At 55.7% G+C, this 16,706-nt stretch overlaps 2 protein-coding genes across 2 annotated transcripts; both read left to right on the forward strand.

Moving 5' to 3' along the window:
* Positions 1 to 2,920: 2,920 nt before the first annotated feature.
* Positions 2,921 to 8,143, forward strand: LOC121062250 (sperm-associated antigen 4 protein-like). The gene is made up of 10 exons (XM_040542010.1): positions 2,921 to 3,529; positions 3,941 to 4,005; positions 4,791 to 4,849; positions 5,044 to 5,084; positions 5,333 to 5,432; positions 5,824 to 5,908; positions 6,440 to 6,552; positions 6,734 to 6,901; positions 6,997 to 7,086; positions 7,646 to 8,143. Exons 1-10 carry the CDS (start codon positions 3,429 to 3,431, stop codon positions 7,802 to 7,804), a joined length of 981 nt encoding a protein of 326 aa, XP_040397944.1. The 5' UTR covers positions 2,921 to 3,428; the 3' UTR covers positions 7,805 to 8,143.
* A 3,163-nt stretch (positions 8,144 to 11,306) lies between these two features.
* Positions 11,307 to 16,445, forward strand: LOC121062247 (sperm-associated antigen 4 protein-like). The gene is made up of 10 exons (XM_040542001.1): positions 11,307 to 11,848; positions 12,261 to 12,325; positions 13,113 to 13,171; positions 13,366 to 13,406; positions 13,655 to 13,754; positions 14,146 to 14,230; positions 14,762 to 14,874; positions 15,056 to 15,223; positions 15,319 to 15,408; positions 15,968 to 16,445. Exons 1-10 carry the CDS (start codon positions 11,748 to 11,750, stop codon positions 16,124 to 16,126), a joined length of 981 nt encoding a protein of 326 aa, XP_040397935.1. The 5' UTR covers positions 11,307 to 11,747; the 3' UTR covers positions 16,127 to 16,445.
* Positions 16,446 to 16,706: the final 261 nt, after the last annotated feature.

Genomic DNA, 16,706 nt, shown 5'->3' on the forward strand with positions numbered 1-16,706 from the left:
ACGCACCAAAGAGAGACCGAGAGGCCTGCAACTATCGGGCTCTTCTTTCTTGGCCTTCTTGAAAACTGGAGTAACGTTTGCTACTCTCCAGCCAACTGGGGCCTCCCCAGATTCCCAAGACTGTAGATAAATATCCTGGGAGAGGCCTCGCCGTAACATTGGCCGGCTCTGTATTACCCTGCCAGATACTGATAAGCTGGGTCCACCTGTTTCTTTCAATAACATTCCCTACAACGAGAGGGATAGAGAGGAATACTCCCTGTGTTCCTCATCCATCTCTTTACCAATTGGCCTAAGGCCCTGAAGTCTGAGTTAATCATCCTTGGACTTCTTGTCATAACTTTGTTGCTACCCACGTGTACAAGCAAGAGCGGATAATAATCCGAGGGCCGTGCCAGGCTAGGGAGTTTCCGGGTAACATCCTTTACCCGAGTCCCAGGGAGGCAGCAAGCTTCCCTGAAGGCTGGGTCAGGTCGGCTGATCAGGCCCTTTCCATGGGTTCTCCTCAGATGGGAGTCACCTCTGACAACAACCTGCTGCTGCTTCCTCATGAAGGTGGGGATAGTGCAGGCAAGGGACACAGGGAGGAGCTTCTCCTGCTGACCCAAGCAGAGGCTTGTTTCCATTCACCACTATCCCTCATGTCAATGCCTTCTGGTCTGTGGAGAGGGGGCACAGGATCAGCATTGTCTCATGTGACAGCTGCTTCAAGGTCACAAGGGCTTTTGAGAGCCCCATGAGAGACAGGAGCTCCCCAGCACCAATCAGGGGAGGAAGCAGCGCCCAGCCAGCTCCCTGGGAATGCGTACGAGAGGGTTGCTGTGTCATGGGGACATCAGCTGGGGGGTAGCACAGACACTTCCCCTTGGTGAAGCCATGTTGACTGCCCCTAACGACCCTTTTATCCTTGATATGACTAGAGACAGCGCCAAGGATAGGTTGTTCCATCACCTTACCAGGGATGGAGGTGAAGCTGACTGGTCTGTAGTTACCCGGCTCCTCCTTCTCGCCCTTTTTGATGACTGGAGTGACATTTGCTTTCCTCCAGTCCTCATGCTGCCAGGGCTTGGGCAAGGCCAGGAGCCGTGTCTGGGCCACCCCGCCACCACATGTACAAAGGCAGCCACTAGGGAGTGCGGCAACCAAGGAGGGCAAACAGGCCATGACACGTCAGCCAGGGAGTGTCACAGCACCAGCAGACAACACGAGAGGGCGGCAGGTGGGCCACTTGTTTCTGCTCTGGGGCAACAAGCAGCAGCCTTCTGCTGGAAGCCAAATGGCGTCCAGCCACTGCAACTGCCAGGCCGAGCTGAAACGCAGACAGAGGGGCCAGAGCTCCCTCCCCAGGCAGACACCTCCGCCCAGACGGACCTCCCAAGGACCGAAGGAGCTGCCCAGACCCTCAGTTGCAGGGAACTCCAGAATGTGGCAGGCCCTCTAGGGCCTGAAGGCCGAGGTGGCAGAGGATGCCTTAGATACAGTGACCTTAAGATGGTGGATTTGAGTTCCATGAAAGGAGGCGTCAAGGCAAGAGTTGGAAGGGACTCACAAGGATCATCAAGTCCAACTCCTGGCACCACACTGGTCTACCCAAAAATTCAAACCGTATGACTAAAAGCATAGTCCAAAGGCTTCTTAAACTCCAAAAGGCTTGGTGCAGTGACTATATCCCTGGGGAGCCTGTTCCAGTGCATGACAACCCTTTTGGTGAAGAACCTTTTCCAGATACGCAGCCTGAACCTCCCCTGTCACAGCTTGACACCATTCCCTCGGGTCCTATCGCTGGTCACTAAAGAGAAATGATCGGCGCCTGCTCCTCTGCTCCGCCTGGTGAGGAGGTTGTAGACTGCGATGAGGGCTCCCTCCTCTTTTACAGACTGAACAGGCCAAGTGATCTCAGCCACTCCTCTTATGTCTTCCCCTCTAGGCCCTTCACCATCTTCATAGCCCTCCTCTGGACATCCTCCGACAGCTTCATGTCCTTTTTGTACTGTGGTGCCCAGAACTGCACACAGTATTCAAGGTGAGGCCGCACCAGCGCAGAGTAGAGCGGGACAATCACTTCCCTCGACCGACTAGCAATGCTGTGCTTGATGTACCCCAGGATACGGTTGGCCCTCCTGGCTGCCAGGGCACACTGCTGGTTCATACTCAGCTTGCTATCGACCAAAACCCCCAGATCCCTGTCTGCAGGGCTGCTCTCCAGTATCTCGTCGCCCAGTCTGTACGTACAGCCAGGGTTGCCACTTCCCAGGTGCAGGACCCGGCACTTGCTCTTGTTAAACTTCATGTGGTTGGTGATTGCCTGGCTCTTCAGTCTGCCCAGATCTCTGCAAGGCCTTTCCACCCTCAACAGAGTCAACAACTCCCAGATTAGTATCATCAGCAAATTTACTCAAAACACCTTCTAGTCCTACATCCAAATAGTTTATGAAATGGAGCCCAGGGGGACCCCACTGGTGACTTGCCACCAGCCTGATGTAGCCCCACTTACCATAACCCTTTGAGCCCTGCCCGTCAGCCAACTGCTCACCCATCATATGATGTTTTTGTCTAGCTGTATGCTGGACATTTTGTCCAGTAGGAGACTACGGGCAACTGTGTCAAAAGCTTTACTGAAATCCAAAAAGATCACACCAGCCGGCTTCCCTTGAGCGACTAGATGGGTGATCTTATCATAAAAGGAAATCAAATTTGTTAAACAGGACCTACCGCTCGTCAACCCATGCTGTCTGGGACCAATGACTGCATTGTCCCCCAGGTGTGCTTCAATAGCTCCCAGGATAATCTTCTCCGTAATTTTACCAGGCTCTGACGTGAGACTGACAGGCCTGCAGCTCCCAGGCTCTTCTTTCTTGCCCTTCTTGAAAATTGGCACAACATCTGCCAGCCTCTTTGATGACGTCAGCCAGCTCTCTGAGCACCTGGGATGAATCCCATTCGGACCCATGGACTTGTGTGGATCTAGGTGGAGCAGCAAATCCTGCACACACCCAGGGCCTCGAGGACCTGGACGTGATGACTGCCGGCAGCACCACGCTGCCTCTTGTCTGTCCCCAGCGCTCCCCAGCTTGGGGTTCGGAACAGCCGCGGATGGGCTGTGTCAGGAAAGCCACAGTGTTTCTCCCCACCTCCTGCCCCTGGTAGCCCTGGCTGTGACAGCACAGCCATGACCTCACACCATGCAAGACAAGGCCTCTGTGAGGTCAGGGCTGGCTGCTACTAAAAGCTCCACTGGCCAACGCCTGGCACTGTGGGCTGTGACTGCCCGGCTGAAAGGAGCTTGCGGTGTCCTGGCAGCTGTGTGCCCGTGGCAGGCGCGCTCCTCCTGCCGATCAGTGTTGGCCTTCTTGCTGACTGCCCTTGCCCTGGGCAGAGTGTGCTTCTGTAGCTGAACAGGAAGAACTTCACAAGCAGAAGGCTTCACCATGGAGACAAGGTCACAGAGGCGTTTGAGAGCCCCGCAGCAAAGAACCCCTGAGGAGCACTCAGGGGAGGAAGCAGGGCCCAGCCAGCTCCCCAGGAATGGGTACGAGGGAGTTGCTGTGTCGTGGGGACATCAGCTGGGGGGTAGCACAGACAGAGCCTCATGTGGGGCTAGGGGGACACAGCGCAGAAATCCACGAGTGCTGTGGGCAGAGCAAGGGCTCTGGGCCTTGGGAACCCCACTGTAAGTGGCAAAGAGGCTCACATATGTTCTCGGAGTTGTGTCATCTCCTTTTCTGAGGGTGCTCGTGGAGCACTTTCTCTTGGCCAGCTCTGCCAGTGGTGCTGACGGGGGCTGACAGAAAGCCTGCTGCTTTGGGGGGCTGCTTTGGCAGCTCTCTGTCACCAGCTGACCCCCAAGACTGTGGCTTCTCAACTCGTAAGAGAAAATTCCCCATGAAGGTATCTGCCCCGAACCTTGAGCACTGGCAACACCAGGACTCGCTGTTTTCAGCCAAAGCAACACCCTGCAGAAGAAGAGGCTCTTCACGATCCTCTTGACAGTTGTGGCTTCTTTCAGTGAGTATTTCTGCACTGCCAGCGGTAGCACAGAGGCACAGGATGCGTGTCCCAGAATGAGGCAGAGGCGCTGGAGGTCCACGGGGCCCTTCCAGCCTCGCACTTCCATGGTTCAGGGAGCTCCCCAGATCCTAGCTACATGCAGATCCCACCTGGCCTCACAGCTGATACAGACATACGCAAGCCTGTGGAGGGGAGGCTGTATGGCCTTCCCACCTCGCTGGCATGATCAGAGTGTGTGTGAGAGAGAGGCACACAGACAGACAGACAGACGGGGAGAGGAAAGTTTTTCAGCTGTGAAGGGGGTAGGCTGGAGAAGGTCCTTGTGTCTCCTGGAAACTAGTGCCAGGCTGGGGGCCGTGCCAGGAAACCGCCCAGCTCCTGCACTGCTCTGCCATGGCTGCTTCAGCAGAGCCTTGCTCAGAGGTGTGCCGGGGGAAGCGGAGACAGCAGGAGGCAGGGCCAGACGTGGGCATTGCCTGGGAATTAGAACACGTCTAAATCAAGGCTTCGCCATGGGGGTGTGGAGGAGGAAGGATGTGGAGGGCTCTCTCCCTGCAAACAGGAGAGGGAAAATGGGGAGCAGGTGTGGGGTGCTGAGCATGCAGACCAGGGCCGCGCAGAACCTGGGGAGAGGGTTCCTGCTTGGTGTCCCATCCTCTCTCTGCACCAGTTCGTCGTGTCCTCGGGCATCTTCTCGCCCCACTGCTGTGGGAGGAGAGGGCATGGCTGCGGAGATCATTAGAAACCCTAGTGAAATAACTCTCTCGGTGATGTGTCTGCAGTTGTTGGCTTCTCTGGGGCTTGTGTGGCAAGAATGGGGCAGGAACAGCAGGAGCAAAAGGTCAGTGACTGCTGTTGATGAGAAGAAAATCCCAGAGTGGAGCTCTGCTGGTGGCAGCTGGGCAAACTGCTGCATCCTCCATTTCCAAGCAGTGAGCCAGAGAAGCAGCAGCTTCTGCCATGCCGTGCTAGAGCTGCTGGCTCTGGAAAGCCACAGCGGCTCTGGTGCTCCAATGGAGATCCTTTCTCTTTCAGGTGCTGCTGGAGCAGTGTTTGCCCGAAGTAGTGGCCGCAATGTAAGAGGCCTCTCCTCACCTGCACCTCATACAGTAGGGCTGTGGCAGCCAGCCTCGTGGCAACACCCACTCGCACCCAGGGCTTGGGCCCCTCCCTCCCTCTCTTTTGCTAACAGTGGTGGTGAAGGGAAGGAAGCACTGGAAAGCTGGCAAAAGAAGAGAGGCTGTGAGCACCTGTGTCTGCTCATCCCTGAGCTTGGAGGCTCTTGGTGGCTCCCTGACAAGGTCTGCTTTGCCCATATCTGCAGGAACAGGCTTGCTCAGCTGCGGGATCAGAATGCGAAGATGCTCCAGGAGCACAGTGAGGTGGTGGCTCTGCTGACTGACGAGATCAGCTCCCTGAAAAAGGTGATCCTACACTTTGGGGAAGAGGCTTTGGATGAGCAGAGCCCTTGACAAAGCCTTTCCTGGGTTTGCTGGTGGGGTTTTCCAGCTTACCCCAGCCACCCATCTCTTGCCACGGGCCACTTGTTTGCCCTAAAGCCCCTTCTCCTGGCCAGGCTGGACCAGGCAATGTCAGCCAGGTCAGGGAGGACTGCCAGAGAACGCACTGTGGGGCCTGGACACACACACGCACTGTGGCTGCGGACACCAATGTTCTTGCCAAGTTCTCTCTTGTCAGAAGACTTCGAGCCTTGCAGCACATGGGACAAATCTTGTTTGGATTTTCTGACATGGACGTCTTCCTTTGCGTGGTGCTGACGTGGTTGTTTCCTTTGTTCCCTTCTGTCTTTCCCAGGAACTTCAGGACATGCGAGACACAGTGTCTACGAACTCTTTTAAAAAGTCCAAACAGATGCTTGACTGGGCTCTGAAAAGCACAGGTACTGACACAGGCAGGCAGGTCTCATGTCGCTAGGCTCCTGCTTGGCCCTCCCAAAAGGAAGCTACAGGCACTGCAGGCTCGGACCTCTGATATGGAAGGGATGAGACAAAATCACGGGGCCCAACAGCCTGACTGTGGCCAAGCAGCTCCCTTGGCTCAGCCCTATAATGCCCTGGGGCTCCTTGCTGCTGCTCCTGCCATGCCCCAGCTGGCCCGTCACTCTCTCCTCTGCATGAAGCTGTCGTGGGGACCGAAAATCAGTGGCCGGGTCGTCCTTTGCCATTGCCAATCGGTGGCACCTGGGCTGGAGTCTGCTGGCCTGCATGTGGGGGCTTGCTGTCTGCCTGCGCCCACAGCTCTTGGCTTTAGGCAGCTCTGAGAGAGATGCCATCACAGGACACAAGCATCCCCTCCTTTCCTGGGACACCTCCCAGGTAACAGTGCTGTCAGGCAGCCTTAGAAATAGCTTACAGCCAGCAGTCTTGTGTAACTGGGCCTCCAGCAGTCAGCTGCTCTCTTCTCCCTTCAGGGGCCACCATCGACCTGCAAAGATCTTCAAAGACATACGCATGGGACGGCATGTGGTTGTGCAGGCTGTTCTGGCTGCTTTGTACCCCAAACACTCCAGACACTGTTCTGCAGGTATGGTAGTAGAAACCAACAGTGCCGGTTTGCTCCCCCTTGTAAAGCTGGGGGCAAGCTGTGGGGCACCTCCCCTCAGGAGAGAGAGGAGAGAGACCCCCACAGGCACAGGCACTGCCTGCGTGGTGGCGCGGGCCCCATCACAGCCCAGCCATTCACTGCTGTTGCTCTCTGCTTTCAGCCGGATGTTTCTCTGGGCAACTGCTGGGCTTTCCAAGGGTCTCAGGGACAGGTAGTCATTAGGTTGCCTGCAAAAATCCAAGCAGCCATGGTCACCATCCACCACACTTCAGAGATGGACTCAGAGCTTGGGAAATTCAGCAGTGCCCCCCGAGATTTCACCATCTCTGTAAGTCTCTGCTGGGCACTAGGGGCTGGGATGCACTCGGGGGAAGCTGTTACGGGCATGAGCCTGACCTGCTGCCTTGTGCTTTACCTCCACAGGGAGTGGATGAGGAAACAGAAGCTGAAACTCTGCTCGGGGCATTCACCTATGGCGTGCAGAAGAAGCCTATGCAGACCTTCCCTCTGCAGGTACAGTCAGAGGGAGTGGACAGGAGGCCATTCCAGAAACGCTGTGTTGGCAGCAAGTCAGTGGCAGGAGTGTGGAGGGTCCCTCCCAGGGCAGGGGCCCCAGCCCATGCAAGAGAGACAGGGTGGGCAGGGAGGGTGGGCATTGGGCGGCAGGGCAGCAGAAACTGAGCGAGGGCTGGGCTGTCCCTGTTGCTGTGCGTGCCCGGAGAGCCCAGGCTGCACATGCTGGGCAGGTGCTGGTAGCAAAGAGGGCAGCCAGCACCTTGCCCTGGCCTTAGGACTTTCTCCAGGGTCCTTGCCCACTTCCCCCAGGATCAGAGAGCTTCAGGCTTCCACCGCTGCCTGCCGCACTCTCAGAGGCTGGCTGTTGGCTCTGCCTGGGCACAGGGAGCCTTGGCGGCCTGGGTGGGAGAGGAGAAGCAGCGAGAACCTGCCTCCTTGGCCAGAGCAGGAGCTGGTCCTGGAGCAAGGGCCTGGCTGGCCGAGGAAGGAGATTGGAGGCAGCTCTGGCTCCTTCCACCTCAAGGGTGACACATCTTTTTGTCCTTTTTCTTTGCAGAAGATCCCCAGAGCCTTTCAGTTCATCAAAATTGTCATACAGAGCAACTGGGGAAATCCAGAATACACCTGCATTTACCGGGTGCAGGTGCATGGGAGAGGAACGGCTACCAGTCATTGGCCAGAAGACATGTCTTCTGCCAATAAGAATAAAAACTGATAACAAAAAACGAGATGAGGGATGTGGTTTGTCAGTCTGGTGCAAAGTGATGTTTTTACACTGGCCCTCTCCAAGCTGCCAGTTCTTCCCTTTCGCAGGCTGAGGCCTTCCTCAGGCTCGCCCAGGGCACACAATGGGCAGCGCCTACTGGGAACACCACTGGGGACTGTCCACCAACCTGATGTTACCCTCTTTACAGCCACTCTTTGAGCCTGACCCTTCAGCCAGTTGTTCACCCCTTGTATTATGTTCTTCTCCAGCTGCAAAGCTGGGCATTTTGTCCTGAAGGATATTGTGAGAGACGGTATTAAAAGCTATGCCAAAATCCAGAAAAAAAAACATGCTTCCACTGCTTAAACTTCATCCAGCCAGGTGCATAACCTGGTCAGAAACAGATATTAAGCTCGTAAGGCATGACTTGCCCTTCATGAACTCATGTTGGTTTGGACCAATGACTGCATTGTCTTTCAAGTGTTTTGCAGTAACTCCCAGAATAATCTTCTCCTTAGTCTTACAACGCACCAAAGAGAGACCGAGAGGCCTGCAACTATCGGGCTCTTCTTTCTTGGCCTTCTTGAAAACTGGAGTAACGTTTGCTACTCTCCAGCCAACTGGGGCCTCCCCAGATTCCCAAGACTGTAGATAAATATCCTGGGAGAGGCCTCGCCGTAACATTGGCCGGCTCTGTATTACCCTGCCAGATACTGATAAGCTGGGTCCACCTGTTTCTTTCAATAACATTCCCTACAACGAGAGGGATAGAGAGGAATACTCCCTGTGTTCCTCATCCATCTCTTTACCAATTGGCCTAAGGCCCTGAAGTCTGAGTTAATCATCCTTGGACTTCTTGTCATAACTTTGTTGCTACCCACGTGTACAAGCAAGAGCGGATAATAATCCGAGGGCCGTGCCAGGCTAGGGAGTTTCCGGGTAACATCCTTTACCCGAGTCCCAGGGAGGCAGCAAGCTTCCCTGAAGGCTGGGTCAGGTCGGCTGATCAGGCCCTTTCCATGGGTTCTCCTCAGATGGGAGTCACCTCTGACAACAACCTGCTGCTGCTTCCTCATGAAGGTGGGGATAGTGCAGGCAAGGGACACAGGGAGGAGCTTCTCCTGCTGACCCAAGCAGAGGCTTGTTTCCATTCACCACTATCCCTCATGTCAATGCCTTCTGGTCTGTGGAGAGGGGGCACAGGATCAGCATTGTCTCATGTGACAGCTGCTTCAAGGTCACAAGGGCTTTTGAGAGCCCCATGAGAGACAGGAGCTCCCCAGCACCAATCAGGGGAGGAAGCAGCGCCCAGCCAGCTCCCTGGGAATGCGTACGAGAGGGTTGCTGTGTCATGGGGACATCAGCTGGGGGGTAGCACAGACACTTCCCCTTGGTGAAGCCATGTTGACTGCCCCTAACGACCCTTTTATCCTTGATATGACTAGAGACAGCGCCAAGGATAGGTTGTTCCATCACCTTACCAGGGATGGAGGTGAAGCTGACTGGTCTGTAGTTACCCGGCTCCTCCTTCTCGCCCTTTTTGATGACTGGAGTGACATTTGCTTTCCTCCAGTCCTCATGCTGCCAGGGCTTGGGCAAGGCCAGGAGCCGTGTCTGGGCCACCCCGCCACCACATGTACAAAGGCAGCCACTAGGGAGTGCGGCAACCAAGGAGGGCAAACAGGCCATGACACGTCAGCCAGGGAGTGTCACAGCACCAGCAGACAACACGAGAGGGCGGCAGGTGGGCCACTTGTTTCTGCTCTGGGGCAACAAGCAGCAGCCTTCTGCTGGAAGCCAAATGGCGTCCAGCCACTGCAACTGCCAGGCCGAGCTGAAACGCAGACAGAGGGGCCAGAGCTCCCTCCCCAGGCAGACACCTCCGCCCAGACGGACCTCCCAAGGACCGAAGGAGCTGCCCAGACCCTCAGTTGCAGGGAACTCCAGAATGTGGCAGGCCCTCTAGGGCCTGAAGGCCGAGGTGGCAGAGGATGCCTTAGATACAGTGACCTTAAGATGGTGGATTTGAGTTCCATGAAAGGAGGCGTCAAGGCAAGAGTTGGAAGGGACTCACAAGGATCATCAAGTCCAACTCCTGGCACCACACTGGTCTACCCAAAAATTCAAACCGTATGACTAAAAGCATAGTCCAAAGGCTTCTTAAACTCCAAAAGGCTTGGTGCAGTGACTATATCCCTGGGGAGCCTGTTCCAGTGCATGACAACCCTTTTGGTGAAGAACCTTTTCCAGATACGCAGCCTGAACCTCCCCTGTCACAGCTTGACACCATTCCCTCGGGTCCTATCGCTGGTCACTAAAGAGAAATGATCGGCGCCTGCTCCTCCGCTCCGCCTGGTGAGGAGGTTGTAGACTGCGATGAGGGCTCCCTCCTCTTTTACAGACTGAACAGGCCAAGTGATCTCAGCCACTCCTCTTATGTCTTCCCCTCTAGGCCCTTCACCATCTTCATAGCCCTCCTCTGGACATCCTCCGACAGCTTCATGTCCTTTTTGTACTGTGGTGCCCAGAACTGCACACAGTATTCAAGGTGAGGCCGCACCAGCGCAGAGTAGAGCGGGACGATCACTTCCCTCGACCGACTAGCAATGCTGTGCTTGATGTACCCCAGGATACGGTTGGCCCTCCTGGCTGCCAGGGCACACTGCTGGTTCATACTCAGCTTGCTATCGACCAAAACCCCCAGATCCCTGTCTGCAGGGCTGCTCTCCAGTATCTCGTCGCCCAGTCTGTACGTACAGCCAGGGTTGCCACTTCCCAGGTGCAGGACCCGGCACTTGCTCTTGTTAAACTTCATGTGGTTGGTGATTGCCTGGCTCTTCAGTCTGCCCAGATCTCTGCAAGGCCTTTCCACCCTCAACAGAGTCAACAACTCCCAGATTAGTATCATCAGCAAATTTACTCAAAACACCTTCTAGTCCTACATCCAAATAGTTTATGAAATGGAGCCCAGGGGGACCCCACTGGTGACTTGCCACCAGCCTGATGTAGCCCCACTTACCATAACCCTTTGAGCCCTGCCCGTCAGCCAACTGCTCACCCATCATATGATGTTTTTGTCTAGCTGTATGCTGGACATTTTGTCCAGTAGGAGACTACGGGAAACTGTGTCAAAAGCTTACTGAAATCCAAAAAGATCACACCAGCCGGCTTCCCTTGAGCGACTAGATGGGTGATCTTATCATAAAAGGAAATCAAATTTGTTAAACAGGACCTACCGCTCGTCAACCCATGCTGTCTGGGACCAATGACTGCATTGTCCCCCAGGTGTGCTTCAATAGCTCCCAGGATAATCTTCTCCGTAATTTTACCAGGCTCTGACGTGAGACTGACAGGCCTGCAGCTCCCAGGCTCTTCTTTCTTGCCCTTCTTGAAAATTGGCACAACATCTGCCAGCCTCTTTGATGACGTCAGCCAGCTCTCTGAGCACCTGAGATGAATCCCATTCGGACCCATGGACTTGTGTGGATCTAGGTGGAGCAGCAAATCCTGCACACACCCAGGGCCTCGAGGACCTGGACGTGATGACTGCCGGCAGCACCACGCTGCCTCTTGTCTGTCCCCAGCGCTCCCCAGCTTGGGGTTCGGAACAGCCGCGGATGGGCTGTGTCAGGAAAGCCACAGTGTTTCTCCCCACCTCCTGCCCCTGGTAGCCCTGGCTGTGACAGCACAGCCATGACCTCACACCATGCAAGACAAGGCCTCTGTGAGGTCAGGGCTGGCTGCTACTAAAAGCTCCACTGGCCAACGCCTGGCACTGTGGGCTGTGACTGCCCGGCTGAAAGGAGCTTGCGGTGTCCTGGCAGCTGTGTGCCCGTGGCAGGCGCGCTCCTCCTGCCAATCAGTGTTGGCCTTCTTGCTGACTGCCCTTGCCCTGGGCAGAGTGTGCTTCTGTAGCTGAACAGGAAGAACTTCACAAGCAGAAGGCTTCACCATGGAGACAAGGTCACAGAGGCGTTTGAGAGCCCCGCAGCAAAGAACCCCTGAGGAGCACTCAGGGGAGGAAGCAGGGCCCAGCCAGCTCCCCAGGAATGGGTACGAGGGAGTTGCTGTGTCGTGGGGACATCAGCTGGGGGGTAGCACAGACAGAGCCTCATGTGGGGCTGGGGGGACACAGCGCAGAAATCCACGAGTGCTGTGGGCAGAGCAAGGGCTCTGGGCCTTGGGAACCCCACTGTAAGTGGCAAAGAGGCTCACATATGTTCTCGGAGTTGTGTCATCTCCTTTTCTGAGGGTGCTCGTGGAGCACTTTCTCTTGGCCAGCTCTGCCAGTGGTGCTGACGGGGGCTGACAGAAAGCCTGCTGCTTTGGGGGGCTGCTTTGGCAGCTCTCTGTCACCAGCTGACCCCCAAGACTGTGGCTTCTCAACTCGTAAGAGAAAATTCCCCATGAAGGTATCTGCCCCGAACCTTGAGCACTGGCAACACCAGGACTCGCTGTTTTTCAGCCAAAGCAACACCCTGCAGAAGAAGAGGCTCTTCACGATCCTCTTGACAGTTGTGGCTTCTTTCAGTGAGTATTTCTGCACTGCCAGCGGTAGCACAGAGGCACAGGATGCATGTCCCAGAATGAGGCAGAGGCGCTGGAGGTCCACGGGGCCCTTCCAGCCTCGCACTTCCATGGTTCAGGGAGCTCCCCAGATCCTAGCTACATGCAGATCCCACCTGGCCTCACAGCTGATACAGACATACGCAAGCCTGTGAAGGGGAGGCTGTATGGCCTTCCCACCTCGCTGGCATGATCAGAGTGTGTGTGAGAGAGAGGCACACAGACAGACAGACAGACAGGGGGAGAGGAAAGTTTTTCAGCTGTGAAGGGGGTAGGCTGGAGAAGGTCCTTGTGTCTCCTGGAAACTAGTGCCAGGCTGGGGGCCGTGCCAGGAAACCGCCCAGCTCCTGCACTGCTCTGCCATGGCTGCTTCAGCAGAGCCTTGCTCAGAGGTGTGCCGGGGGAAGCGGAGACAGCAGGAGGCAGGGCCAGACGTGGGCATTGCCTGGGAATTAGAACACGTCTAAATCAAGGCTTCGCCATGGGGGTGTGGAGGAGGAAGGATGTGGAGGGCTCTCTCCCTGCAAACAGGAGAGGGAAAATGGGGAGCAGGTGTGGGGTGCTGAGCATGCAGACCAGGGCCGCGCAGAACCTGGGGAGAGGGTTCCTGCTTGGTGTCCCATCCTCTCTCTGCACCAGTTCGTCGTGTCCTCGGGCATCTTCTCGCCCCACTGCTGTGGGAGGAGAGGGCATGGCTGCGGAGATCATTAGAAACCCTAGTGAAATAACTCTCTCGGTGATGTGTCTGCAGTTGTTGGCTTCTCTGGGGCTTGTGTGGCAAGAATGGGGCAGGAACAGCAGGAGCAAAAGGTCAGTGACTGCTGTTGATGAGAAGAAAATCCCAGAGTGGAGCTCTGCTGGTGGCAGCTGGGCAAACTGCTGCATCCTCCATTTCCAAGCAGTGAGCCAGAGAAGCAGCAGCTTCTGCCATGCCGTGCTAGAGCTGCTGGCTCTGGAAAGCCACAGCGGCTCTGGTGCTCCAATGGAGATCCTTTCTCTTTCAGGTGCTGCTGGAGCAGTGTTTGCCCGAAGTAGTGGCCGCAATGTAAGAGGCCTCTCCTCACCTGCACCTCATACAGTAGGGCTGTGGCAGCCAGCCTCGTGGCAACACCCACTCGCACCCAGGGCTTGGGCCCCTCCCTCCCTCTCTTTTGCTAACAGTGGTGGTGAAGGGAAGGAAGCACTGGAAAGCTGGCAAAAGAAGAGAGGCTGTGAGCACCTGTGTCTGCTCATCCCTGAGCTTGGAGGCTCTTGGTGGCTCCCTGACAAGGTCTGCTTTGCCCATATCTGCAGGAACAGGCTTGCTCAGCTGCGGGATCAGAATGCGAAGATGCTCCAGGAGCACAGTGAGGTGGTGGCTCTGCTGACTGACGAGATCAGCTCCCTGAAAAAGGTGATCCTACACTTTGGGGAAGAGGCTTTGGATGAGCAGAGCCCTTGACAAAGCCTTTCCTGGGTTTGCTGGTGGGGTTTTCCAGCTTACCCCAGCCACCCATCTCTTGCCACGGGCCACTTGTTTGCCCTAAAGCCCCTTCTCCTGGCCAGGCTGGACCAGGCAATGTCAGCCAGGTCAGGGAGGACTGCCAGAGAACGCACTGTGGGGCCTGGACACACACACGCACTGTGGCTGCGGACACCAATGTTCTTGCCAAGTTCTCTCTTGTCAGAAGACTTCGAGCCTTGCAGCACATGGGACAAATCTTGTTTGGATTTTCTGACATGGACGTCTTCCTTTGCGTGGTGCTGACGTGGTTGTTTCCTTTGTTCCCTTCTGTCTTTCCCAGGAACTTCAGGACATGCGAGACACAGTGTCTACGAACTCTTTTAAAAAGTCCAAACAGATGCTTGACTGGGCTCTGAAAAGCACAGGTACTGACACAGGCAGGCAGGTCTCATGTCGCTAGGCTCCTGCTTGGCCCTCCCAAAAGGAAGCTACAGGCACTGCAGGCTCGGACCTCTGATATGGAAGGGATGAGACAAAATCACGGGGCCCAACAGCCTGACTGTGGCCAAGCAGCTCCCTTGGCTCAGCCCTATAATGCCCTGGGGCTCCTTGCTGCTGCTCCTGCCATGCCCCAGCTGGCCCGTCACTCTCTCCTCTGCATGAAGCTGTCGTGGGGACCGAAAATCAGTGGCCGGGTCGTCCTTTGCCATTGCCAATCGGTGGCACCTGGGCTGGAGTCTGCTGGCCTGCATGTGGGGGCTTGCTGTCTGCCTGCGCCCACAGCTCTTGGCTTTAGGCAGCTCTGAGAGAGATGCCATCACAGGACACAAGCATCCCCTCCTTTCCTGGGACACCTCCCAGGTAACAGTGCTGTCAGGCAGCCTTAGAAATAGCTTACAGCCAGCAGTCTTGTGTAACTGGGCCTCCAGCAGTCAGCTGCTCTCTTCTCCCTTCAGGGGCCACCATCGACCTGCAAAGATCTTCAAAGACATACGCATGGGACGGCATGTGGTTGTGCAGGCTGTTCTGGCTGCTTTGTACCCCAAACACTCCAGACACTGTTCTGCAGGTATGGTAGTAGAAACCAACAGTGCCGGTTTGCTCCCCCTTGTAAAGCTGGGGGCAAGCTGTGGGGCACCTCCCCTCAGGAGAGAGAGGAGAGAGACCCCCACAGGCACAGGCACTGCCTGCGTGGTGGCGCGGGCCCCATCACAGCCCAGCCATTCACTGCTGTTGCTCTCTGCTTTCAGCCGGATGTTTCTCTGGGCAACTGCTGGGCTTTCCAAGGGTCTCAGGGACAGGTAGTCATTAGGTTGCCTGCAAAAATCCAAGCAGCCATGGTCACCATCCACCACACTTCAGAGATGGACTCAGAGCTTGGGAAATTCAGCAGTGCCCCCCGAGATTTCACCATCTCTGTAAGTCTCTGCTGGGCACTAGGGGCTGGGATGCACTCGGGGGAAGCTGTTACGGGCATGAGCCTGACCTGCTGCCCTGTGCTTTACCTCCACAGGGAGTGGATGAGGAAACAGAAGCTGAAACTCTGCTCGGGGCATTCACCTATGGCGTGCAGAAGAAGCCTATGCAGACCTTCCCTCTGCAGGTACAGTCAGAGGGAGTGGACAGGAGGCCATTCCAGAAACGCTGTGTTGGCAGCAAGTCAGTGGCAGGAGTGTGGAGGGTCCCTCCCAGGGCAGGGGCCCCAGCCCATGCAAGAGAGACAGGGTGGGCAGGGAGGGTGGGCATTGGGCGGCAGGGCAGCAGAAACTGAGCGAGGGCTGGGCTGTCCCTGTTGCTGTGCGTGCCCGGAGAGCCCAGGCTGCACATGCTGGGCAGGTGCTGGTAGCAAAGAGGGCAGCCAGCACCTTGCCCTGGCCTCAGGACTTTCTCCAGGGTCCTTGCCCACTTCCCCCAGGATCAGAGAGCTTCAGGCTTCCACCGCTGCCTGCCGCACTCTCAGAGGCTGGCTGTTGGCTCTGCCTGGGCACAGGGAGCCTTGGCGGCCTGGGTGGGAGAGGAGAAGCAGCGAGAACCTGCCTCCTTGGCCAGAGCAGGAGCTGGTCCTGGAGCAAGGGCCTGGCTGGCCGAGGAAGGAGATTGGAGGCAGCTCTGGCTCCTTCCACCTCAAGGGTGACACATCTTTTTGTCCTTTTTCTTTGCAGAAGATCCCCAGAGCCTTTCAGTTCATCAAAATTGTCATACAGAGCAACTGGGGAAATCCAGAATACACCTGCATTTACCGGGTGCAGGTGCATGGGAGAGGAACGGCTACCAGTCATTGGCCAGAAGACATGTCTTCTGCCAATAAGAATAAAAACTGATAACAAAAAACGAGATGAGGGATGTGGTTTGTCAGTCTGGTGCAAAGTGATGTTTTTACACTGGCCCTCTCCAAGCTGCCAGTTCTTCCCTTTCGCAGGCTGAGGCCTTCCTCAGGCTCGCCCAGGGCACACAATGGGCAGCGCCTACTGGGAACACCACTGGGGACTGTCCACCAACCTGATGTTACCCTCTTTACAGCCACTCTTTGAGCCTGACCCTTCAGCCAGTTGTTCACCCCTTGTATTATGTTCTTCTCCAGCTGCAAAGCTGGGCATTTTGTCCTGAAGGATATTGTGAGAGACGGTATTAAAAGCTATGCCAAAATCCAGAAAGAAAAAACAAACAAACAAACAAACAAAAAAAAACAAACAAAAAAAAAAAACAAACACCTCCACTGCTTAAACTTCATCCACCTAGGTGCATAACCTGGTCAGAAACAGATATTAAGCTCGTAAGGCATGACTTGCCCTTCATGAACTCATGTTGGTTTGGACCAATGACTGCATTGTCTTTCAAGTGTTTTGCAGTAACTCCCAGAATAATCTTCTCCTTAGTCTTACAACGCACCAAAGAGAGACT

The sequence above is a fragment of the Cygnus olor genome, chromosome Z (assembly GCF_009769625.2).
Source record: "Cygnus olor isolate bCygOlo1 chromosome Z, bCygOlo1.pri.v2, whole genome shotgun sequence".
Classification (NCBI taxonomy): Eukaryota; Metazoa; Chordata; class Aves; order Anseriformes; family Anatidae; genus Cygnus; species Cygnus olor.

What these genes read in the sequence shown, in the direction of transcription:
- LOC121062250 (XM_040542010.1), top strand. Translation starts at nt 3,429, where the DNA reads ATGGAGACAAGGTCACAGAGGCGTTTGAGAGCCCCGCAGCAAAGAACC. An exon ending in GACAGTTGTGGCTTCTTTCA is followed by an intron (nt 4,006 to 4,790) that starts GTGAGTATTTCT and finishes ATGTGTCTGCAG; the next exon opens with TTGTTGGCTTCTCTGGGGCT. An exon ending in TGCAGACCTTCCCTCTGCAG is followed by an intron (nt 7,087 to 7,645) that starts GTACAGTCAGAG and finishes TTTTCTTTGCAG; the next exon opens with AAGATCCCCAGAGCCTTTCA.
- LOC121062247 (XM_040542001.1), top strand. Translation starts at nt 11,748, where the DNA reads ATGGAGACAAGGTCACAGAGGCGTTTGAGAGCCCCGCAGCAAAGAACC. An exon ending in GACAGTTGTGGCTTCTTTCA is followed by an intron (nt 12,326 to 13,112) that starts GTGAGTATTTCT and finishes ATGTGTCTGCAG; the next exon opens with TTGTTGGCTTCTCTGGGGCT. An exon ending in CTGGGCTCTGAAAAGCACAG is followed by an intron (nt 14,231 to 14,761) that starts GTACTGACACAG and finishes TTCTCCCTTCAG; the next exon opens with GGGCCACCATCGACCTGCAA.